This window comes from Chiloscyllium plagiosum, unplaced genomic scaffold (assembly GCF_037043375.1).
Source record: "Chiloscyllium plagiosum isolate Xiang-an unplaced genomic scaffold, Cpla_swu_hap1 HiC_scaffold_25, whole genome shotgun sequence".
NCBI lineage: Eukaryota > Metazoa > Chordata > Chondrichthyes > Orectolobiformes > Hemiscylliidae > Chiloscyllium > Chiloscyllium plagiosum.
This window is the reverse complement of record NW_028270163.1, coordinates 1,648,323-1,670,243: the sequence shown is the minus strand read 5'-3', so window position 1 is coordinate 1,670,243 and position 21,921 is coordinate 1,648,323. Positions and strand designations below refer to the sequence as shown.

The 21,921-nt window shown below is 42.6% G+C and overlaps 1 protein-coding gene across 1 annotated transcript in view; it reads left to right on the top strand.

Moving 5' to 3' along the window:
• The window catches only part of LOC122561952 (growth factor receptor-bound protein 2), a 145,696-nt gene that overhangs the window by 84,877 nt on the left and 38,898 nt on the right, over positions 1–21,921 (top strand). The window contains exon 2 of the mRNA XM_043714281.2: positions 16,604–16,701. Within this exon, the coding sequence (XP_043570216.1) occupies positions 16,604–16,701 (98 nt within the window). The remainder of the gene's footprint in view (positions 1–16,603; positions 16,702–21,921) is intronic.

The window sequence follows — 21,921 nt, the reverse complement described above, 5'->3', positions numbered from 1 at the left end:
AATCCCCATAGTGTTAGGTGCATTAGTCAAGGGTAAATATGGGGTTGGGGAATGGGTTGCTCTTTGGCGGGTCGGTGTGGACTTGTTAGGCCGAAGAGCCTGTTTCCATACTGTAGGGAATCTAATCTAATCTAATTTCAATGTGGTTGACTCTTAACTGCCCTGTAGGCAATTGAGAATGGGCAACAAATGCTGCCCTCGTAAGCCACACCTACATCTTGTGAATGAATTTTTAAAAAACTCAATATTATCAAACTCTCAAGGCATTAGTCAGACTGCACCTGGAGTACTGCATACAATTTTGATCCCCTTATTTGAGGAGGGGTATAGGTAGATAGATTGTAAACAGTTCAGAAGAGGTTCACTAAGTCAATTCCGGAGATTAGGGGCTTATCTTGGGAAGAGTGAGCAGTTTAAGTATATCCTTTCTTGAATTTAGAACAATGCGAGGAGATCTAATTAAGGTGTATACTATGCTAAAGAGAGGATGTTTTCTTGTTGGGCAATCTCGAACAAGAAGTCATAGTATTAGCATAAGGATTAACAGATTTAAATCAGATGGGAAATTACTTAGAATCCATAGAATTACTCCAGTGTGGAAGCAGGCCATTCAGCCCATCGAGTCCACACTGCCTCTCCAAAGAATATCTTACCCCCACCTAACCCTCCAACCCTGCATTTCCCATGGCTAATTCACCTATCCAGCACATGTTTGAACTGAGAGAGGAAGCCAGAGCAGCCGGAGGAAATCCAGGCAGTTAAAGGGAGAGGATGCAAACTCCACACAGATATTTGTCTGAGGCTAGAATCGAACCAAGGTCCTGGCACTGTGAGGCAGCAGTGCTGGCAATGTGCTGCCACTTTTTCTCCTGCGAGCTTGGGTGTAATGAGCCATAGGAATTCAGCACTATCTGGCTTTTGTGACTCGGTTACAAATACCTTTAATACTTCTCAAAAAAAATTGGTTCTGAATCTGTGAAGTGTGGTAGATACTGAGTCATTGAGTAAATTTGGAGAAATATAAATTTTTAAATTTGTAAAGAGTTTAATGGTTATGGAGAGTGGGCAGGAGAGTGGAGTTGAGGCCATGATGAGGTCAGCTACGATCATATCAAATGGTGGAGCAGGCTCGGTTAATTGCCTACCTCTACTCGGCTAGTTCATATTCTGAAATTGGGCCGTTGTCAAAGAAAGTTATGAAATGAGTGGATTTAATTTTTGTCTTCCAATCTGAGTTTCCAACCCTAGAACAACTTCATGAAGACTCCCTGTTTCAACCTCCAACCCATAGGTCAGTGACCATGTCTATCCTTTCAGGAATCTTTTGAGAATTTCCCTCGGAGTTTTCTATTGTGACTGAGTTTTGAATAGAACATTTGCAATTTATATTTGGTATTGGCTTGGGAAAGAATGCCTTGTTAAACGATCTTTGTTACTAAAAGATTTAGAGAATCTTGCAAAGGTGCCACTAATGCTACTTTGTCAAAGCTTTGAGGTGGTTGCAAAAGGTTATCCAAGTCTTCAAAATGCACAGAAACATGTGGATCACTGCAGCAATGACTTTAGCCTCAAGGTAGTGATTCTGGGTCTTCACTTAGCCAAAGGCTGAGTTGGTGTTTTAGAGACTGCTGTGAATTTCATTATCGACATCTGCCTTTCTCAAGGAGCTTCCAAGTTATGGAAAACATGGAAAGTATAGGGAATGCTGGATGACTAAAGAAATTGAGGGCTTGGTTAAGAGAAAGAAGGAAGCCTATGTCGGCATAGACAGGATAGATTGAATGAATCCTTAGAGTATAAAGGCAGTAGTCTACTTGAGAGAAATCAGAAAGGCACAAAGGGAACATAGCTTTGGAAATAGAGTTAAGGAGGATCCAAAGAGTTTTTATGAATACAGGACAAAAGGGTAACTAGGGAGAGAATAGGGCACCTCAGAACTTAGCAAGGCAGCCTTTGTGTGGAGTCGCAGGAGATGGGCAGATAATAAATGAGTATTTTGCATCAGTGTTTACTGTGGAAAAGGACACGGAAGATTTAGAATGCAGGGAAATAGATGGTGACATCTTGAAACATGTCCATATTACAGCGGAGGAAGTGCTGGATGTCTTGAAACGCATAAAGGTGGATAAATGCCCAGGACCTGATCAGGTGTACCCTAGAACTCTGGGAAGCTAGAGAAGTGATTGCTGGGCCTCTTCCAGAGATATTTTAGATTAGATTCCCTACAGTGTGGAAACAGCCCCTTTGGCCCAACCAGTCCATACCGACCCTCCGAAGAGTAACCCACCCCAGACCCATTTCTCTCTGACTAATGTACCTAACACTATGGGTAATTTACCATGGCCAATTCACCTGACCTGCACATCTTTGTGACTGTGGGAGGAAACCGGAGCACCCGGAGGAAACCCATGCAGAAACGGGGAGAATGTACAAACTCCACACAGACAGTCAGCCGAAGCTAGAATCGAACCTGAGACCCTGGTGCTGTGAGGCAGTAGTGCTAACCACTGAGCCACTGTGCTGCTCTGAGCCACCGTGCCACCGATTTGTATCATCGATAGTCACAGGTGAGGTGCCAGAAGACTGGAGGTTGGCTAACGTGGTGCCACCATTTAAAAAAGGTGGTAAGAACAAGCCAGGGAGCTATAGACCAGTGAGCCTGACGTCGGTGGTGGGCAATTTGTTGGAGGGAATCCTGAGGGACAGGATGTACATGTATTTGGAAAGGCAAAGACTGATTAGATTACATTAGATTACTTTTTTTTAGATTACATTACAGTGTGGAAATAGGCCCTTCGGCCCAACAAGTCCACACCGACCCGCCGAAGTGCAACCCACCCATACCCCTACATTTACCCCTTACCTAACACTACGGGCAATTTAGCATGGCCAATTCACCTGACCTGCACATCTTTGGACTGTGGGAGGAAACCGGAGCACCTGGAGGGAACCCACGCAGACACGGGGAGAATGTGCAAACTCCACACAGACAGTCGCCTGAGGCAGGAATTGAACCCGGGTCTCCGGCGCTGTGAAGTCTATATGGACCTCAGTAAGGCGTTCGACAAAGTTCCCCATGGGAGACTGGTAAGCAAGGTTAGATCTCACGGAATACAGGGAGAACTCGCCATTTAACTGGTTCATAGGTAGAAGACAGAGGGTGGTGGTGGAGGGTTGTATTTCAGACTGGAGGCCTGTGACCAGTGGAGTGCTACAAGGATCGGTGCTGGGACCACTACTTTTTGTCATTTATTTCAATGATTTAGATGTGAGTATAGTTAGTTTGCTGATGACACCAAAATTGGAGGTGTAGTGGACAGCTAAGAAGGTGCCAGAAGACTGGAGGTTGGCTAACGTGGTGCCACTATTTAAAAAAGGTGGTAAGAACAAGCCAGGGAGCTATAGACCAGTGAGCCTGACGTCGGTGGTGGGCAATTTGTTGGAGGGAATCCTGAGGGCTTCCTGAAGAAGGGCTTATGCCCGAAACGTCGATTCTCCTGTTCCCTGGATGCTGCCTGACCTGCTGCGCTTTTCCAGCAACACATTTCCAGCTAAGAAGGTTACCTCCGATTACAACGGGACCTTGATCAGATGGGTTAAGAAGTGGCGGGATGAGTTTAATTTAGATAAATGTGAGGTGCTGCATTTTGGGAAAGCATATCTTAGCAGAAATATATACTTAATGGTAAGGTCCTAGGGAGTGTTGAACAAAGAGACCTTGGGGTTCAAGTTCATAGCTCCTTGAAAGTGGAGGCGCAGGTAGATAAGTAGTGAAGAAAGCATTTGGTATGCTTTCCTTTATTGGTCAGAGTATTGAGTACAGGAATTGGGAGGTCATGTTTGTGGCTGTACAGGGCATTGGTTAGGCCACTGTTGAAATATTGCGTGCAATTCTGGTCGCCTTCTTATCGGAAAGATGTTGTGAAACTTGAGAGGGTTCAAAAAAGATTTACAAGGATGTTTCCAGGGTTGGTGGATTTGAGCTATGGGAGAGGCTGAATAGGCTGGGGCTGTTTTCCCTGGAGTGTTGGGGTGGGGTGGGGGGGGGGGGGGGGGGGGGGGGAGATTTGGAAAATAGAAGTTGATGTTGATGTTGATGCCATGTGATTGAAGGGTCCCAAGGCAGAAGATAAGGCGTTCTTCCTCCAGTTGGTGGGTGGCTTGGGTTTGGCAGTGAAGGCAGCCCAGGACTTGCACGTCCTTCATCCCCGATCCAACCCTCCAACTCAGCACCACCCTCTTGTCCTATCCTACCCGTCCATCTTCCTTCCCACCTATCTGCTCCACCCTCCCCACCCACCTATTGCAATTACCCCCCCATCTGCATCCACTTATTGCCTTCCAACCTACCTTCCCTCCAGCCCATCCCTCTATTTATCTTCCAGCCCACTTCCCCCTTCTTCTTGATGTGAAGAGCTTATGCCTGAAACGTCAACTCTGTCATTCGGATGCTGTGTGACTTGCTGTGCTTTTCCAGCATCAGCTTTTTCAACTCTGACTGTCCAGTATCTGCACTCATCACTTCCTCCAAAGGATGGTGTTGGAACTAAATCCACCTGGAGTGCTCAATCAAGTTCTAGAGTCAATCTTTCAAAGGAGAAGAGTGCAAAGACTGATGTTTTAATTGGTCCAACCTTCTCTTCATTAAGCAGACAGGACACAAACTCCACCCATTTACCTTTGAATTTAATTTCTGTATTCTGGAGCTTTGCTTCTGACGAAACAATCTAGCAGAGTCATACCTAGGCAAAGCAGGGAGGGCTGGACAGAGCGAGATGCAGAAAGTTCCCTTTTGTGTCGTTGTAGATGACTATTGTATTCTGCCCTTCAGCCCAGCAGTTTGCAACTGGGATGTTCAAGCTGTGATGTGTGAGAGGTTTGCTCTATTGTTTGACAGTATAATGTAGACTCATCCATTCGAGGAAGGATGTTTCGTGCAGTGTTTCCTCTGCAACATCCCTAGTGATTTTATCGTGTGTTGAGTTAGACTGACTTGGCTTCAGAATGAAAAGTTCCCTGCTTAAATCTAACCTCCTGAAATATGGCCAACCCCTTGTCCTTTTTAAATTTATTTTTAGACCAACCTCACTTGATATTCTATTTCCTGATGCCATTTTCCTCATTTTTCTTTTATAAATTTACTTGAAGTTAAAAGGGAGCAATGTTCTGTTTAGGTAGTTGAGAGAATGCGAGAAAGCTTTTTTCATTGGTTTCAAGGAGAAATAAAACAAACCAATAAGACTGTTCTTCTGGATGGTCTTAGAACGTGCATTTCAAGTACTGAGAGCATCTGAGTTGCACCAGATCATGAAATTAATTTTGATTTAGCATTTTAGACCAATGTTGCCAACAGAAGTGCACTAGAATGTTAATTAGTCAAGTTTTTTTTTGACTAACATGAGTCACCGAGATTTATTTACTCCAGAATATCCCCACAGTTTAATGTTTGAACATTGTAACAGTTAAACTCCATTTGATTTGTTCTGGCAAATACATTGTGGGAGAAATAGGCTGTGACACTGATATCCAAATACCTGTTCCATTTGTGCCTTGTGAATCCCTCATCTTCGCCTGAAAAGGGAGATATGGCCTTGGTTTTGCATCTTGTCCATAGAGCCACACCTGTAAAACTGCAGCACTTTTAGCTTTGCACCAGCTTTTTGGAAGCAGGAGATCTGTAATTGATCTATCAAGGTTCAGACTGAGAATATACAGTGAGGATTTTGACCTAGCAATGTGAAGGAGTAGTGAAGTAGTCCTAAATTAAGATGGTGTGTAGCTTGGAGAAGAACTTTGAGGGGATTGCTGTTCAATCTCTGAGATTCCTGGTAAAGAGAGATAAACGTCCAACTTGGTGCGTTAATGTTGTCAGTTTTAACTCATCAATAGTATTCTCGTCTCTTGTTTTCTGGATGAAACCTGGCTCCAAAGACTAAAGACTTGAGCACACAGTTGATGATGGGGGAGTATTGTGCTTTCAGTGGTAACATCTTTCAAATGAAGTGTACAATCTGCATGCAGATTGATAGTTTCCCTGATATCCCTGAAGTTGAACTTAAGAAAATGCTCTCAATGTGGAAAATAAAAATAATACCATTACACATTTGTGCAAGTATGCAGCAACTTCCGTCAACTTTAACGCAGCCTTCACTCGATTTGTACTGGAAATGCACATCGTAAATGCATAAGTCATTCTGTGACGTGAATGGAGTTCGAATTTGTTCAGGTTGTAACTATACTAAATTCTCATCTTCACTGCCCATGTTGCAGAACTGCATGCACCAAAGAATGCCCCACCTTTTCTGGTTTCTGTCCATATATGTTTGAATTAATATGAATCAAATCATTGACTTGCTACAGTCCAGGCTTTGTCTGCAGATGGAAGACTAATCCATCAATCTTGACTGTCTTGTTAATTTTTAAACTAAATTATTTCATAGAATGTTGCCCAGAGTGTGGAAACATTTCTGGCTTTGTATAATCATCTACCTTGATCATGTATTTCATTGAGACTTAAGATGAGAGTATTAGAAGATTTTGGAATGTTTTAACATCTATTTTCGATTGTGATTTGCTTTTCATTAACTGAGAACAGACTTCGGTTGTGGTAGCTTTAACTTTCTAGAGTTCTAAAATGATCTACTTCCACAAGAGTTGCCATTTCCTCTATTGGAAGATTATTGTGCCTCTCTCCTAGAAGTTGCGGTGTTGAATACACCATTGGCACATCCATTCTGTGTAGTTCAGGCGTGACTGATAGTAGAGTCTCTGTAATGAATTACTAGTAAACATAACAATATGACTACTCTAAAGTATATATCTTTAAACTGCACCAGGTAAGCAGTTTGCTTGGATTCTTGGGTATCAATGAGTAAGGGTGATAGATTGGTTGATTCAGATTTTGTGATTCACATTTAAGTTTCAAGAAAAAAGGATTTTCTCTGTTTGAGTATCTTAAGCTGTTCCTGGAAAGGAATTCTGATTAGATTCTCCATGACTGAACTTTTGCTGTTCATTTCTCTTACATTGTCAATGCTTTGACAATTCATCAAATATTCAGCTATTACAAGGAACCTGACCGCTTGTTTGAGAGGCTGCACTTGCCATGGCTCTGGTAGTATTCAACTCCTTGTTCTAATTGGTTGTAGTTCCCGATGGGGTGCTGTCAATTTTTGGCTGTATCCTGTATATTATGATTCCCGCTGATATGACTGCTGAGCAGGTCAGATCCCAAAATAAAGTCTGGGTTGAATTTGTACATTTAAAATAGAATAAACCAAGCTAATTTACATTTCATACAGCTTGAACTGTTTCAAAATCCAGTAAAAATACAATATTGCATTTATTCCAATGGCATCCTTTTACAGTACTCAATGCCAGATGAAACTCCCTTCTCTATCACATTTACAGATTCCATTCAAATTCTTGGTCTTTGGAATCTGAGCCTCTTGAGTATTTGCACAACTGAGCTTTCTCAGCTTCAAATAACCTCTTCAGAGTTCTAACCGAACAATTCTGTTCTGGAACATTCAGATTCGAATTTTATTAACTTTTTTTGAAATAATTATTTTCTCTGAGAGAAATTGATTTAGATATCTGAGTTCAACCACACTTCTGCAAACTGAAACCAAAAGCTTTTAAGCTGTAAATATTTCCCCAAGCAAAACAATAAATTCCTAACTGAAGACAAGCCAATACCATTTAGTGTTTACTCTTCATGCTTGTAAAACTCTCCCAATGCAACAAATTCCCATTACCACTCAGTGTTACTCTGATACTGGTTTAAAATAAGAACATCAGAAAGCCTGACAAGTTAATAATTCAACATCTTCAAAGACACACACCAAAAGCCACATGCCACAGTTCAAACTCCAAATTCTAAAATAAGTTAGTTTAAAATGCATAGCTTTTTGCAATTTGTCAGGGGTATTATGCAAAACTCCCAGTGCTGCAATTGAGAAGATTGTCAATTTTGCTGGTTTCACTTTGAAAAGCTGTCCTTCACCAAGTTACCACCAGACCTTCTAGCCTCAGGTGCCTTGGAGCCCCATAGAGATGGGCTGAATTTTTATCGATGTAAGTTTGGATTTTCTGTATCCCTTCTCACATGTATACACTTGCTGTCTTATTCCCTGATTTATTTGAACTTTCAGAGGCACATGAATAAAATTAATAACCATTCTGAGCTAATCTGGTCCTTGACAGGTGAGTCAGTCGAGAAAATGTTGTGCAAGAAAATAAGAAAGATGTGCATTTATCTAGTACTTATAACCTCAAGATATTCTAAAATGCTTTATGGCCAAATGAACATTTTATTTCACATTTTAGTGATGGAGGAAATGTGTGCATCAAGAACCCTTGAGCAGCAATGTGCTAATGATCAGAGAGTCTGTGGTGTTGATTGAGGGGATAGCTATTAGGTGAGATACTTGTAAGAACATTGATGTTCTGAAATATGTGGAGTTGAGATTGTGATGTGATCAGTGTTGATTTTGAATGGCAGAGAAGACTTGAGAGGTTGAATTGCTGCCTACTGCTGCTAGCTCTTGTGATCTAGTAACACTATGACATAAAACTCAGGGAGCAAGTGTAACTCTGGTTTAACATACGTGATTCAGCACCACCAACATTGCAGTTTTCCGTCGTACGACACTGAATTGTGGTCAAGTCTCTGTAGACGAGGTTGATCTCCTCATCTCCTTTTTTTGTCTAGCCTTGCTATTCCTATGTCAACTGCTGGGGACTATTTTGAACAAGCAATAGAACATAGAAAAATACAGCGCAGTACAGGCCCTTTGGCCCTCGATGTTGCGCTGATCCAAGCCCACCTAACCTACACTAGCCCACGATCCTCCATATGCCGATCCAATGCCCGTTTAAATGCCCATAAAGAGGGAGAGTCCACCACTGCTACTGGCAGGGCATTCCATGAACTCACGACTCGCTGAGTAAAGAATCTACCCCTAACATCTGTTCTATACCTACCACCCCTTAATTTAAAGCTATGCCCCCTCGTAATAGCTGACTCCATACGTGGAAAAAGGTTCTCATGGTCAACCCTATCTAAACCCCTAATCATCTTGTACACCTCTATCAAGTCACCCCAAACCTTCTTTTCTCCAATGAAAACAACCCCAAGTGCCTCAGCCTTTCCTCATACAATCTTTCTACCATACCAGGCAACATCCTGGTAAACCTCCTCTGTACCCGTTCCAGTGCCTCCACATCCTTCCTATAGTATGGCGACCAAAACTGCACACAGTACTCCAGATGCGGCCGCACCAGAGTTTTATACAGCAGCAACATGACCTCAGGACTCCGGAACTCAATTCCTCTACCAATAAAAGCCAGTACGCTATATGCCGCCTTCACCGCACTTTGGCGACTTTACCTGGGTGGCAACTTTCAAAGATCTGTGTACATGGACACCAAGATCCCTCTGCTCATCCATGCTACCAAGTATCCGACCATTAGCCCAGTACCCCATCTTTTTGTTACTCATACCAAAGTGAATCACCTCACACTTACCTACATTGAACTCCATTTACCACCTTTCTGTCCAGCTCTGCAGCTGATCTATATCCCGCTGTAACCTGACACATCCTTCCTCACTGTCAACAACTCTACCGACTTCCATATCATCCGCAAACTTGCTCACCCAACCTTCTAGCCCCTTTTCCTGGTCCTTTATAAAAATGACAAACAGCAATGGTCCCAGAACAGATCCTTGCGGAACACCGCTAGTAACTGCACTCCAAGATGAACCTTTACCATCAACTACTACCCTCTGTCTTCTTCCAGCCAGCCAATTCCTAATCCAAACCTCCAACTCACCCTCAATGCCATACCTCCGTATTTTTTGCAGTAGCCTACCATGGGGAACCTTATCAAACGCCTTACTAAAATCCATATACACCACATCTACCGCTTTACCCTTGTCCACCTTCTCAAAGAATTCAATAAGTTTTGTGAGGAACGACCTGCCCTTCACAAAACCATGCTGACTATCCTTGATCACATTATTCCTATCCAGATGTTCATAAATCCTATCCCTTACAATTCTCTCTAAGACTTTGCCCACAACAGAAGTGAGACTCACCGGCCTATAATGACTAGGGTTATCCCTACTCCCCTTCTTGAACAAGGGAACCACATTTGCTATCCTGCAGTCTTCTGGCACTATTCCTGTGGACAACGAGGGCATAAAAATCAAGGCCAATTGCTCTGCAATCTTCTCCCTTGCTTCCCAGAGAATCCTAAGATAAATGCCTTCAGGCCCAGGGGACTTATCTATTTTCACCCTTTCCAGAATTTCCAACACCTCTTCCCAACATACCTCAAAGCCGTCCATTCTAATTAATTGAGACTCAGTATTCACATCGGCAACAATGTCCTGTTCCTGAATGAGTACTGACGAAAAGTATTCATTCAGTGTCTCCCCAATCTCTTCAGCTTCCACACACAACTTCCCACTACTATCCTTGACTGGACCTATTCCTACCCTAGTCATTCTTTTATTCCTGACATACCTATAGAAAGCCTTTGGGTTTTCCCTCATCCTACCAACTAAGGACTTTTCATGTCCCCTCCTTGCTGCTCTTAGCTCTCTCTTCAGATCCTTCCTGGCTACCTTATAACTCTCAATCGCCCCAATTGAACCTTCATGCCTCATCTTTACATAGGCCACCCTCTTCCATTTAACAAGGGATTCCAATTCCTTATTAAACCACGGCTCCCTCACACGACCCTTTCCTCCCTGCCTGACAGGTACATACTTATCAAAGATACTCAATAGTTGCTCCTTGAACAAGCTCCACATATCAATTGTGCCCTTACCTTGAAGCCTACTTTTCCAAGCCACGCATCCTAAGTCGTGCCTCACCGCATCATAATTTCCCTGCCCCCAACTATAACTCTTGTCCTGCAGTGCACACTTATCCCTCTCCATCACTAGAGTAAAAGTCATCGAATTGTGGTTACTGTCCCCAAAGTGCTCACCTACCTTCAATTCTAAAACCTGGCCTGGTTCGTTACCCAGAACCAAATCCAGTATGGCCTCACCTCTTGTTGGCCTGTCTACATATTGTGTCAGGAAACCCTCCTGCACACATTGGACAAACACCGATCCATCTAACGAACTCGAGCTATAGCTTTCCCAGTCAATATCAGGAAAGTTAAAGTCCCCCATAACAACCACTCTATTACTTTCACTCTTCTCCTGAATCATCCTCGCAATCCTTTTTTCTACATCTCTCGGACGATTAGGAGGCCTGTAGAAAACTCCTAGCAGGGTGGCCTCACCTTTCCTATTCCTAGCCTCAGCCCAAACTACCTCAGATGGCGAGTCTTCATCCATCATCCTTTCCACCGCTGTAATACTATCTTTGACAAGCAATGCCACACCTCCCCCTCTTTTGCCCCCACCTCTGACCCTACTAAAACACTTAAACCCTGGAACCTGCAACAGCCAATCCTGTCCCTGTTCTACCCATGTCTCCGTAATAGCCACAACATCGAAATCCCAGGTACCAACCCACGCTGCAAGTTCACCTACCTTATTTTGTATACTTCTTGCATTGAAGTATACACACTTCAAGCCACTTTCCTGTTTATAGGCACCCTCTTTTGAGATTGATGCCATGTTCCTAACCTCCCTACACTCCAGGTCCTGCACCCTAAAGCTACAGTCTAGGTTCCCATGCCCCTGCAGAGTTAGTTTAAACCCCCCCCCCCCCCCCGAAGAGCACTAGCAAACCTCCCCCCAAGGATACTGGTGCCCCTCGGGTTCAGGTGTAGACCATCCTGTTTATAGAGGTCCCACCTTCCCCAGCAAGAACCCCAATGATATCAGTTTGGCATTGTTACAATCGCCAACCATACTACCACATATGTTGTGACTTGACGAGTGACCGATTAAATTTTTTCAAAAGGTGGGCAATGAATTCCAAGCCCCTGGCCTCATATAATCACATTCGTTTAGCTGGTCCCAGCTGTTCTGGTCAAAGACAGCCCCTTACTCCATCCCCAACCCCAAAGTTGTTGATAGTTGGGTGTCAGCAATGGTAATGTCATTGAATGTCAGAAAATAAAGAAATATAGGAAATAGAAGCAGGAAGTAGGTCGTCATGCCTGCTGCACTATTCAATATGATCAAAGCTGATGATTCAACTCGATTCCCTTTGATCACTTTAACCCTCGGAATCATATCCAACTCTTTGAAATCACTCCATGTTTTGGCCTCAACTACTTTCTGTTGCAGCAAATTCTACTCAGGCTTACTACTCAGGATGAAGAAATTTCTTCTCACCTCAATCCTCAGTAGTCTACTTTGTATCCTTAAGTTATAACACCTGGTTCTGGACACTGGCATCGGGAACATCCTGCGTTTCTCATCCTGTTAGAACTCCATAGGTTTCTGTGAGATTGCCTCTAATTTTTAAAAATATAATTCGAACTGATCCAGTCTCTCTTCATACTTAAGTCCTTCCATGCCAGGCATCTGTGTGGTAAGCTGTTGTTGCACTCCCTCCATTAGGAGAACAATGCATATAATATGCCATGTGTGATTTTATCAAGGCCCTGCACGATTGCAGCAAGACATCTTTGCTCCTTCATTTGAATTCATTTGCTATGAAGGCTAGTATCCCTTTTGCTGCTGTCACCTGCATCTACGTGCTTGCTTCCAATGAATGGTGTTCAAGGACACCCAGATCTTGTTGCCCCTTTCCTTTTCCCGTCTATCTCAATTCAGATAATCTGCTTTCCTGTTTTGCTTTCAAAGTGAATAACCTCACACAATTTTCTAACAGCTCTCACTCCCACCCAGCTTTGAGTTATCTGAAAGCTTGGAGATATGACATTTCATTCTGTCATCTAAAACATGATGAACATATTTTGTATACCTGGGGTCCAAGCACTGATTCCTGCAGTACCCCAGAAGTCACTGCCTATCACTTGGAAAAAGACTGTATTTTCCTGCTCTGTTTCCTGTCTGCGAACCCGTTCTGCACTCATGTCAGTACAATATCTTTTTAATTTTATATGCTAATATCTTACGTGGGATCTTATTGAAAGCATACTGAAAATAAATGTAAACCATATCCACTGGCTCCCCCATATTAACTCTACTAGTTGCATTCTTGAACAGTTCCAGTCGAATTGTTAAAGTCTCTTGTGGGAAATGATCGTTGCATGGCATTTGAAGTGCATTGAAGTTTACTTGCCATTTATCTGCCCAATCCTGGATTTAATCGAAGAATACAGCGCAGTACAGGCCCTTTGGCCCTCGATGTTGCGCCGATCCAAGCCCACCTAACCTATACTAACCCACTATCCTCCATATACCTATCCAATGCCCGCTTAAATGCCCATAAAGAGGGAGAGTCCACCACTGCTACTGGCAGGGCATTCCATGAACTTACGACTCGCTGAGTGAAGAACCTACCCCTAACATCAGTCCTATATCTACCCCCCCTTAATTTAAAGCTATGCCCCCTTGTAATACCCGACTCCATACGCGGGAAAAGGTTCACACTGTCAACCCTATCTAACCCCCTAATCATCTTGTACACCTCAATCAAGTCACCCCTAAACCTTCTTTTCTCTAATGAAAACAGCCCCAAGTGTCTCAGTCTTTCCTCATACGATCTTCCTTCCATACCAGGCAACATCCTGGTAAACCTCCTCTGCACCCGTTCCAGTGCCTCCACATCCTTCCTATAGTATGGCGACCAAAACTGCACACAATATTCCAGATGCGGCCGCACCAGAGTCTTATACAACTGCATCATGACCTCAGGACTCCGGAACTCAATTCCTCTACCAATAAAAGCCAATACGCCATATGCCTTCCTCACCGCACTATTTACCTGGGTGGCAACTTTCAGAGATCTGTGTACAATTTTGTCCATGTTTTTTGCAGCATATGGACACTGACTGCTTCAGCATCTGAAGTCATAAATGGTGTTGAACATTTTGCAAGCGTCAGCAAGCATAACTACTTTTGCATTATAATACAAAGGACATTGATAAAGTAACTGAAGATAGATGGGCTAAGGACACTAAGGAACTCCCTGCACTGATGTCCTGGGACTGAGATGACTGGCTTCCAACAACTGTGACCATTTTTCTTTGTTCTAAGTTTGACTCTCGCCATTGGATTGTTTTCTCCCTGATTACCAGTTAGTTCAGCTTTAATCAGGCTTCTTAATGCCACATTGTCGAGTTCTGCTTTGATATCAAGAACAGTAATGCACCCTACCTTTGGATGTCAGCTCGTTGTCTGTGTTTGAACCAAGTCAGAAACCAAGTGGTCCTGGTGCAGCCTGAACTGAATGCCAATGAACAGGTTACTGCTTTGCAAGTGCTGTTTGACAGCATTGTCGATAACTCCTTCCATCATTTGACTTCAAGTAGTGTGATGGAGTGGGAATTGGCTGGTTTGGATTGTCTGCTTTTTGTATGCAAGATGAACCTCGGCGACTTTCTATGTTGTTGGGTAGATACCAGTGTTGTAACTGCACTGGAACAGCCTGGCTGGGGGTAAAACAGGTCTAGAGCAAATTTTCAGTGCTATTTCCAAAATATTATCAGGGCCCATAGACTTTGCAGCATCCAGATCTCCAGCCATTTCTTGATATCATGTGAAGTGAATTGAATTGGTTGAAGAATGGCATCTGTGATGTGGGGGACAAATAGATTTTAGATTGTCTTTTTCAAAACGTGTTTCTCCTCTCAGTAATAGGTTGTGCAAGAGGCTGCACAGTTGGTGGGGCATAAGTCTGTTACTGTGTAAATAGGGCACAGTGCTGATGGGAGTAACTCAACTCCATTGTATAATGGTGTAGTACAGATAGGGTCAGTTCTGTCATGTTGTAACATTGGGGCATGGTATTGGTGGGCAGTGTTCCTTCTAATTTATTTTTCTTCTGCACGGAACTCCAGTGTCTATGGGTGACAGCAACTTCTGGAACCAGAAGTCAATGCTGTGATCCATGTCTACACACCAATTGTATGCACAGAACCTCGAGGTACGTTGCTGATGAATGCAGGTTTGCCATGAGTCTGATAAACTCTGTTGCTGCTCAGATAGATGTGAATCATTCCTTAGCACTAAATGAACATCTTTTATCCTTCAAACTTGTTTCAAGTTTTTGTCATTCTCTTATACTGTTAATTGTGATGAAAAGGGAATGTCAAACGCTGATATAGAATATAACACTGCAGCTTCACAACAGTGCAATGCAGGTTCTGGAAATCGAAAGTAATATGAATAACACTGGCAATACTCAGCAGGTTGGACGTAATTGTGAAGAGAGAACCGGTAATGCTTCAAGCCGTTGATCTCTTCTGAGAACTTGTAAAACGGCGCAAGATTGTCAACACCACAGCAGATAAATCAACCTATTTTATATATGACCTTTACCAAAATCATCAGTGCGATATATCAGTCCTGTTCACCTTGGAGATGAGGATGTCAGTGAAACGGTGGTTAGACTTGCTGATTTATTCAATAAGTTAATTTTCAAAATGGCTTGTGTGGGGGAGATGATTCTTGCTGACCTCATTCAGAATAGGCTGCATGTTGTAAGATTAGGGAAGATTATTTTGCAGCCACTGTTATTAAAACCACAACTGAGTGCCAACCATCATATCAATAGGCTAAGTTCCTACAGCCTATATGGAATTAAAGCTTCATTGTGCACTGTTAATGTAGATGACGTGTTTGGTCAAAAACTTGGCAGACGGAATACAGTGTGGAAAAAGTGAGGTTTTGCACTTTGGCTGGAGAAATAGAAGAGCTGAGTATTAGTTAAACGGAGAAAGGAAATAAGAAGCTGCAGCACATGGGGTTTCAGGGGCCTAGTGCATGAATCCCAAAGCATACCTTCCGAGTTCAATGGGTAATAGGAAAAGTAAATGGAATGTTGGGCCTGATTTGAAAAGGAATGGAGTATAAAAATGCTAAAACCATGCCAGGCACTAGACAGACCACAGGTCTGAATGGTTTTGGTTATAGAGTCAGAGATGTACAGCATGGAAAGAGACCCTTCGGTCCAACCTGTCCATGCCGACCAGGTATCTCAACCCAGTCTAGTCCCACCTGCCAGCACCCGGCCCATATCCCTCCAAACTCTTCCTATTCATATACCCATCCAAATGTCTCTTAAATGTTGCAATTGTACCAGCCTCCTCCGCATCCTCTGGCAGCTCATTCCATACACGTACCACCCCTCTGCGTATCTCTTTTATATATTTCCCCTCGATATGCTGGAAATAACTGGGGGTGCAGGAGAGTACAAAGGCTTTTAGTAAATAGGTAGCAGCTGAGAAAAAAATTCTATGTTTCAGTTGAATTGTGCCTTCATTGAAAGCCTCATAAACTTATCCAAGACACCCTTGACTGCATTTATTCTGCCTGTTTTGATAGTTTATGACTGTTTGAACCTTTGTTGAAACATATCTGTATGACTTCTGTTTTTAGTCCTGGTTCTTTCTTTCTTTAACACTTTTCTGAAACCTGATTTCAAATATAGTGAAGCAAGTTGCATGCTATCATACATCTGCCCATTGCCAGTATAACTTGTCTGTGTTATGTCTATAGGTTTTAAATGAGGAGTGTGACCAGAACTGGTACAAGGCTGAGCTGAATGGAAAAGATGGCTTCATCCCCAAGAACTACATCGAAATGAAACCGCACCCGTAAGTGAGATTGTTTGCCGAATCTTCCCCAACACTAACAACATGTGGGTATTTGTGATCTTGTGATGGCATTTGTTGGCACAGCATGAACTTTGTAAAGTGTCCACCAGACGAAGTTCCAGAATAGACATGGCTTTACTTAATTTGTGTGGAGCAAAGTTCTAAATTATTTACTTGAATGTTGTTTCTATATTTTAAGGAGGTGGTGCTGAGAAAGTACTTAAAGCGGCAGTTGTGCAATTGAATAGCCTCATTTCTGTGTGTGATTTACAGTTCAATTTCTTGTTGAGAAGGTTAAGGAGCATCTAATCTTGAGGTAGATACAGGGAAACTATCCCTCTGGTGTAACCCAGAACAAGGCCACACTGCAAAATTAGAGAGATCTTTTAGGGCTAAAATCAAATGTATGACGGACTTAACGATCAGAACGGCTGCCTTGGTTTTATTCTTGCAAGAATGTTACCCATCACTAATTACTCTTGAACTAAGTGGCTTCAGGCCATTGCAGAGTACAACCAAGAGTAAAACATATTACTGTGGAGCTGGAATTGCATCAGGCTCTGCTGGGTAAGGATGAAAGATTTCTTTCCCTAAAGTATGTTAGTAAACAAGATCTCCTTGTGACAATTGACAGTAATTGGATGACTGCTATGAGATGAGCTTCATTTAATTCCAAATGTTCTTGAATTGTAATTTCTTCTTCTGTCATTCCTCAGAATTCTTCCTATCTCTAGAATGTTAGCATGGGGCTCTGAATTATCAATCCAGTGATTTTTAGCCTGTACCTCTGCCTTGCCTAATCTCTTCCTCCCTCTCCTCCAATTCCCCCTACCAGTGGAGGGGCCTCTTTCCTTTACTCCGCACTCAGGCTGGTGTCTGGGGTTTGCCGATTACTGTGATGGTCTCTCTCCAGTAGGCTCTGAAACCTCAAAGACCCGGAATGCCGCACTAGGGCAACTCCACTGGAGAGAGAGCGCTGAACCGATCTCACTGTTTCTCACCTGACCAGTAATCGCGGCCGCCAGTAATGCCTGGGCAATTCCCTCTCTTGTTGGTGGGACAATGGTCACCTGGTACCTACCGACTCGAGCAGTACCCCGGACAGAAAAAGAGATCAAACTGCCTGTCCTGGCCAGATATCCCCCTTGAGTGGGCGGTTCGAATCACCAAGACACCCCTCGGTCCTTGACAGTGAAATTATAGTCTGGAATCTGCTGTGAACTCAGCCAGAATTGGTGGACCAAACAAGAGCACAGACGGACTCAAATGAGTTCAAAATTACCAGTGAACTTTATTACAGAAAAAATTCAACTTGCCCAATCCGTACAATACTTCAGTGAAATTTATACCTTATACTGTGATATAAAATATAAGAAAACTGGAGCAGGCACGACGTAAATCTTTAATCTTACACAATTTACTTTAAGAATTACACAATCACCCTCCCCCTTATGCCTGACCAACTACTCCAGAGTACGAGTGTCCCAGGTCTGAAAAGGATTCTGAAGAGGAACTTGTCCACTCTCTGCCTTGGGTGCTGTTGCGGACTTTCGAAGTCCGAGATAGCATGCGGGTCGATGTGTTCAACCTCAAAGGGTTGGGTTAACTGTAACAGTCCTGCCCTGATTTGCTAACTGACAAAATAAGCTGAAAGGAACTTGGTAGTAAGGTATGAGTCCTGTAAACTACAATTATTGAAGACTGCTACAATTGCTGAAATCTGCTACATTACATCTGAGAAATTATAATAAACTGACAAAAATTATGCAGTCTTGATTGGAGTGCTCCAACAGTTCTGAATTTTACAACTCAGTGGGTGGTCAGTTGGCAGATAGTACCTGTGTCCTGCTCTTTAATGAGAGCCAATTATTATGCACAGTCGTACAAAGTTGTTCCTGTTCAAATATTTATCCAGCTTCCTTTTAGGTTACTATCAAGTTTGCTTCTAATACTCTTCCAAGCAGCACAGTCCAGATTCTGATATCTCCCAGTAAAAGAGGATTTCCTTGTGCTACCTCTGGTTCTTTAATAAACTACTTTAAATCTATGCCCTCTAGTCACTGAACCCACTGTCACTGGAAGCAGCCAGTGATGAAAGTGGACTTGATGAGAGTAATACCAGCTGAGATCAGAAACAGGCCATGTGGGGCAAAGTTGGCACAAATCTGTTTCCTCTGATGGGAACAAGGCCATTTGGCTCAGTAATCCTGCTCCATCAAATTACCATATGAGTCATTTGTGATCTTAATTCCTTACCTATTTTCCAAATCACAGAGAACCCTTGCTTCCCAAGTGAGCACTAATCTCCCTTTTCAGTAGCTCAATTAATAGTTCATCAGTAGTTCAGTGTTTTAGAGAGACAGAACCTTGGCCAGGACATGATTCTCCTGGATTTGCTTTTAACCTGGCATAGTTTTAATTCTGAGGTGCTGCCTCCACACCACTCTCTTCTTTCCTGTCCCTGCCTGTCATCTCTTTATTATCAAGTAATATTCTGTCAAAAATATATTTGATTAATAAATCAACTGAGTAATAGATGCCCCAAAGTTTTTTTTTACATAGTGTATGTGTATGAACTTTAATCGTTTGTGTTTGGTAAAATGGTAGGAAAGAAAGCAAAGTGTTTGCGATTGTTGAGACTGGTTTACTCCATTGATAATGTCATTGTACATTGTTGAATAAATACACAGATGTGAAGTGTCTACTTGGATCAAGTGAGTACAAGAGGTGCTTTCTGCTATAATTAGTGCATATGATGTCATTGTAGCCTTCTATTGGACAACTTTGATCTTTTACTATAAATTGTGTCCTATGATTCTGCTCCACTCGCTACCTGATGAAGGAGCAGCGCTCTGAAACCCAGCGCTTCCAAATAAACCTATTGGATTATAACCTGGTATTGTGTTTTTTAACTTTGTTCTAAATTACCACAACAATGTGCTTCAGCCCAACTACAAGATTGTAATTCTGTCTTTTACTGAGCTGGATATTTTAATTTCCTCCTCCAGTCACCTACACTGATCTCTTTGATTGCACTGGTCCATCAGTCTCAAGTTGGGGCCATTCTAATTTGGAGGATCAATTGCTCGTGGAGTTATCAGTGTGACTTTCTAAAGCTTCCACATGGAGGAAGCCATAGTTATTGCCATAGCAGCAGGTTAGTCATATCACAAAGCTCCATTGTAACTCAGCCATTCCTTCTTTGAAATTCACTGTGCCTCTAATCATTTGAGTGAGTAAACGTTAGGACCATGTAAATAGGAACTTTTTTACCTAAGTTGAACAGTATCAAGCTTGATTGAGAGGTGCTATGGTCTTAATACTCAATATTTCCCATGGAGATTGGCATTAGGTTAGTCACATACCCTTGAGAGAGCTTAGCACAAAGTTTATTCTGTGTAAAATATGGCGATATTTATGCAGGATAGCGGTATGCTGTGTGCACTGGTGTTTGCACAGGGGAGGCCTGTTTGCTCTTTGTGCATTAATGATGTTTTCTCAGAGTTCCGTGTTATCCTGCAGTGGTTGTGTTTATGAGAACCCGTTTCCACCATGTGCTCAGTCACATGTACTTAAGTACTGCATGTATTTCACATTTTCAGCAGAAGGTTCAAGGCTTTCTTTATTTCTTGCAGACACACAATTTAATGTCTATGGAAACTCTGCAGCTGTTACTTTCACAATATTTCAGTTGCAATTAATTCGACAGGTCAGTGAAGCCCTATCATCAGCTAACATAAACTGACCTTTTAATTATTACTACATTTATCTTGACTTTGCATATGAATATAAGGTAGTTGTACCATCTATTAAGGACAGTGTGTAGTGTAACTGATTGGAAGGCAATGGGCTACAGTAGACTTCATCAAAATAGTTTCCATTAACACCTTGAATGGAGACAGTGGAAAACCCAGGCTTGCAGTCCACAGTGTCTGCTATGAAGCACTATACTCGGAAAATTACTGAGTACCTTTCCTTTGGAAAGGAGTATCATTCATCTCATCATAGAATGATGCAGTACAAAAGAGGCCCTTTGTGTCATCAAGTATTTACTGCCAAAAACACACCACTACCTACTGTGAAGATATAAGCCTCCCAAGCAGAACATTCCAGACCTCTACCACCCTCGGGATGGAACAAAAGTCCTCAAAGTCCCCTCTAAACCTCATGCATTTCACTTGAAAATGTTGCACCTTTGTTATTGACCTTTCAGTTAAGGGGAGCAGCTGCTTTCTATCTGCCTTGTCCTTGCCACTCATTAGCTTATGTACTCGTATCAGGTATGCCTCACATCACCACCACCAAAGACAATAACCTAAGTTTATCCAGCCTCTCTTTGAAGTTAAATGTTCTATCCCAAGCAACATCCTGATGAATCTCCTCTGCACTCTGTTCAGTGCACTTCCATTTTTCCTATTGTCAGTGATCAGAACTGCACACAGTACTTCAGTTGTGGCTGTACCAAAGTCCCTTTACAGTTCCAACATAACTTCTCTGCTTTTATCTATGGATGCTATGTTTCACATAGAGATACTGTATGTATAATGTATACAGTTGTGGCGTCATGCTTCATAGTTTTAAATTCAGTGTCTCCTGGTCAATGCAGCAGGTAGAGTCTCTGGTTGACAACACATGGAATTTAAATAGTTTGCTTCTCCTCAAATTCCCAATGTGCCATGGTGGTACTTAGATTTATCAAATTAGTGGACCAGCACTGCATTTACTAGTCCAATAACAAATCACTTTTTCCAGCATACCCATCATATTGATGGCAGAGGTGATGAATGTTGTGTCTCAAATTGATGCAATTCAGCATTACTGTTGAGAGCTGGTGGAAATAAAATGTCTTACAAAGTCCCTGTCTTGAAAAAAATTTGATTGGGCAGTGAGTGAGTGCATGTTGAGACGGAGCAGTTCTCTGGTGAATGCAAATTTTAAAACTCATAAGGTGAATTAAAATTTTGAGGGGAGTAGTGCATATTGGGCCATGCAAGAATTTATTTTCTTTTCCAATATCTTCCATTCCATAGGAATAAGGGTGGCACGGTGGCACAGTGGTTAGCACTGCTGCCTCACAGCGCCTGAGACCCGGGTTCAATTCCCGCCTCAGGCGACTGACTGTGTGGAGTTTGCACGTTCTCCCCGTGTCTGCGTGGGTTTCCTCCGGGTGCTCCGGTTTCCTCCCACAGTCCAAAAGATGTGCAGGGTCAGGTGAATTGG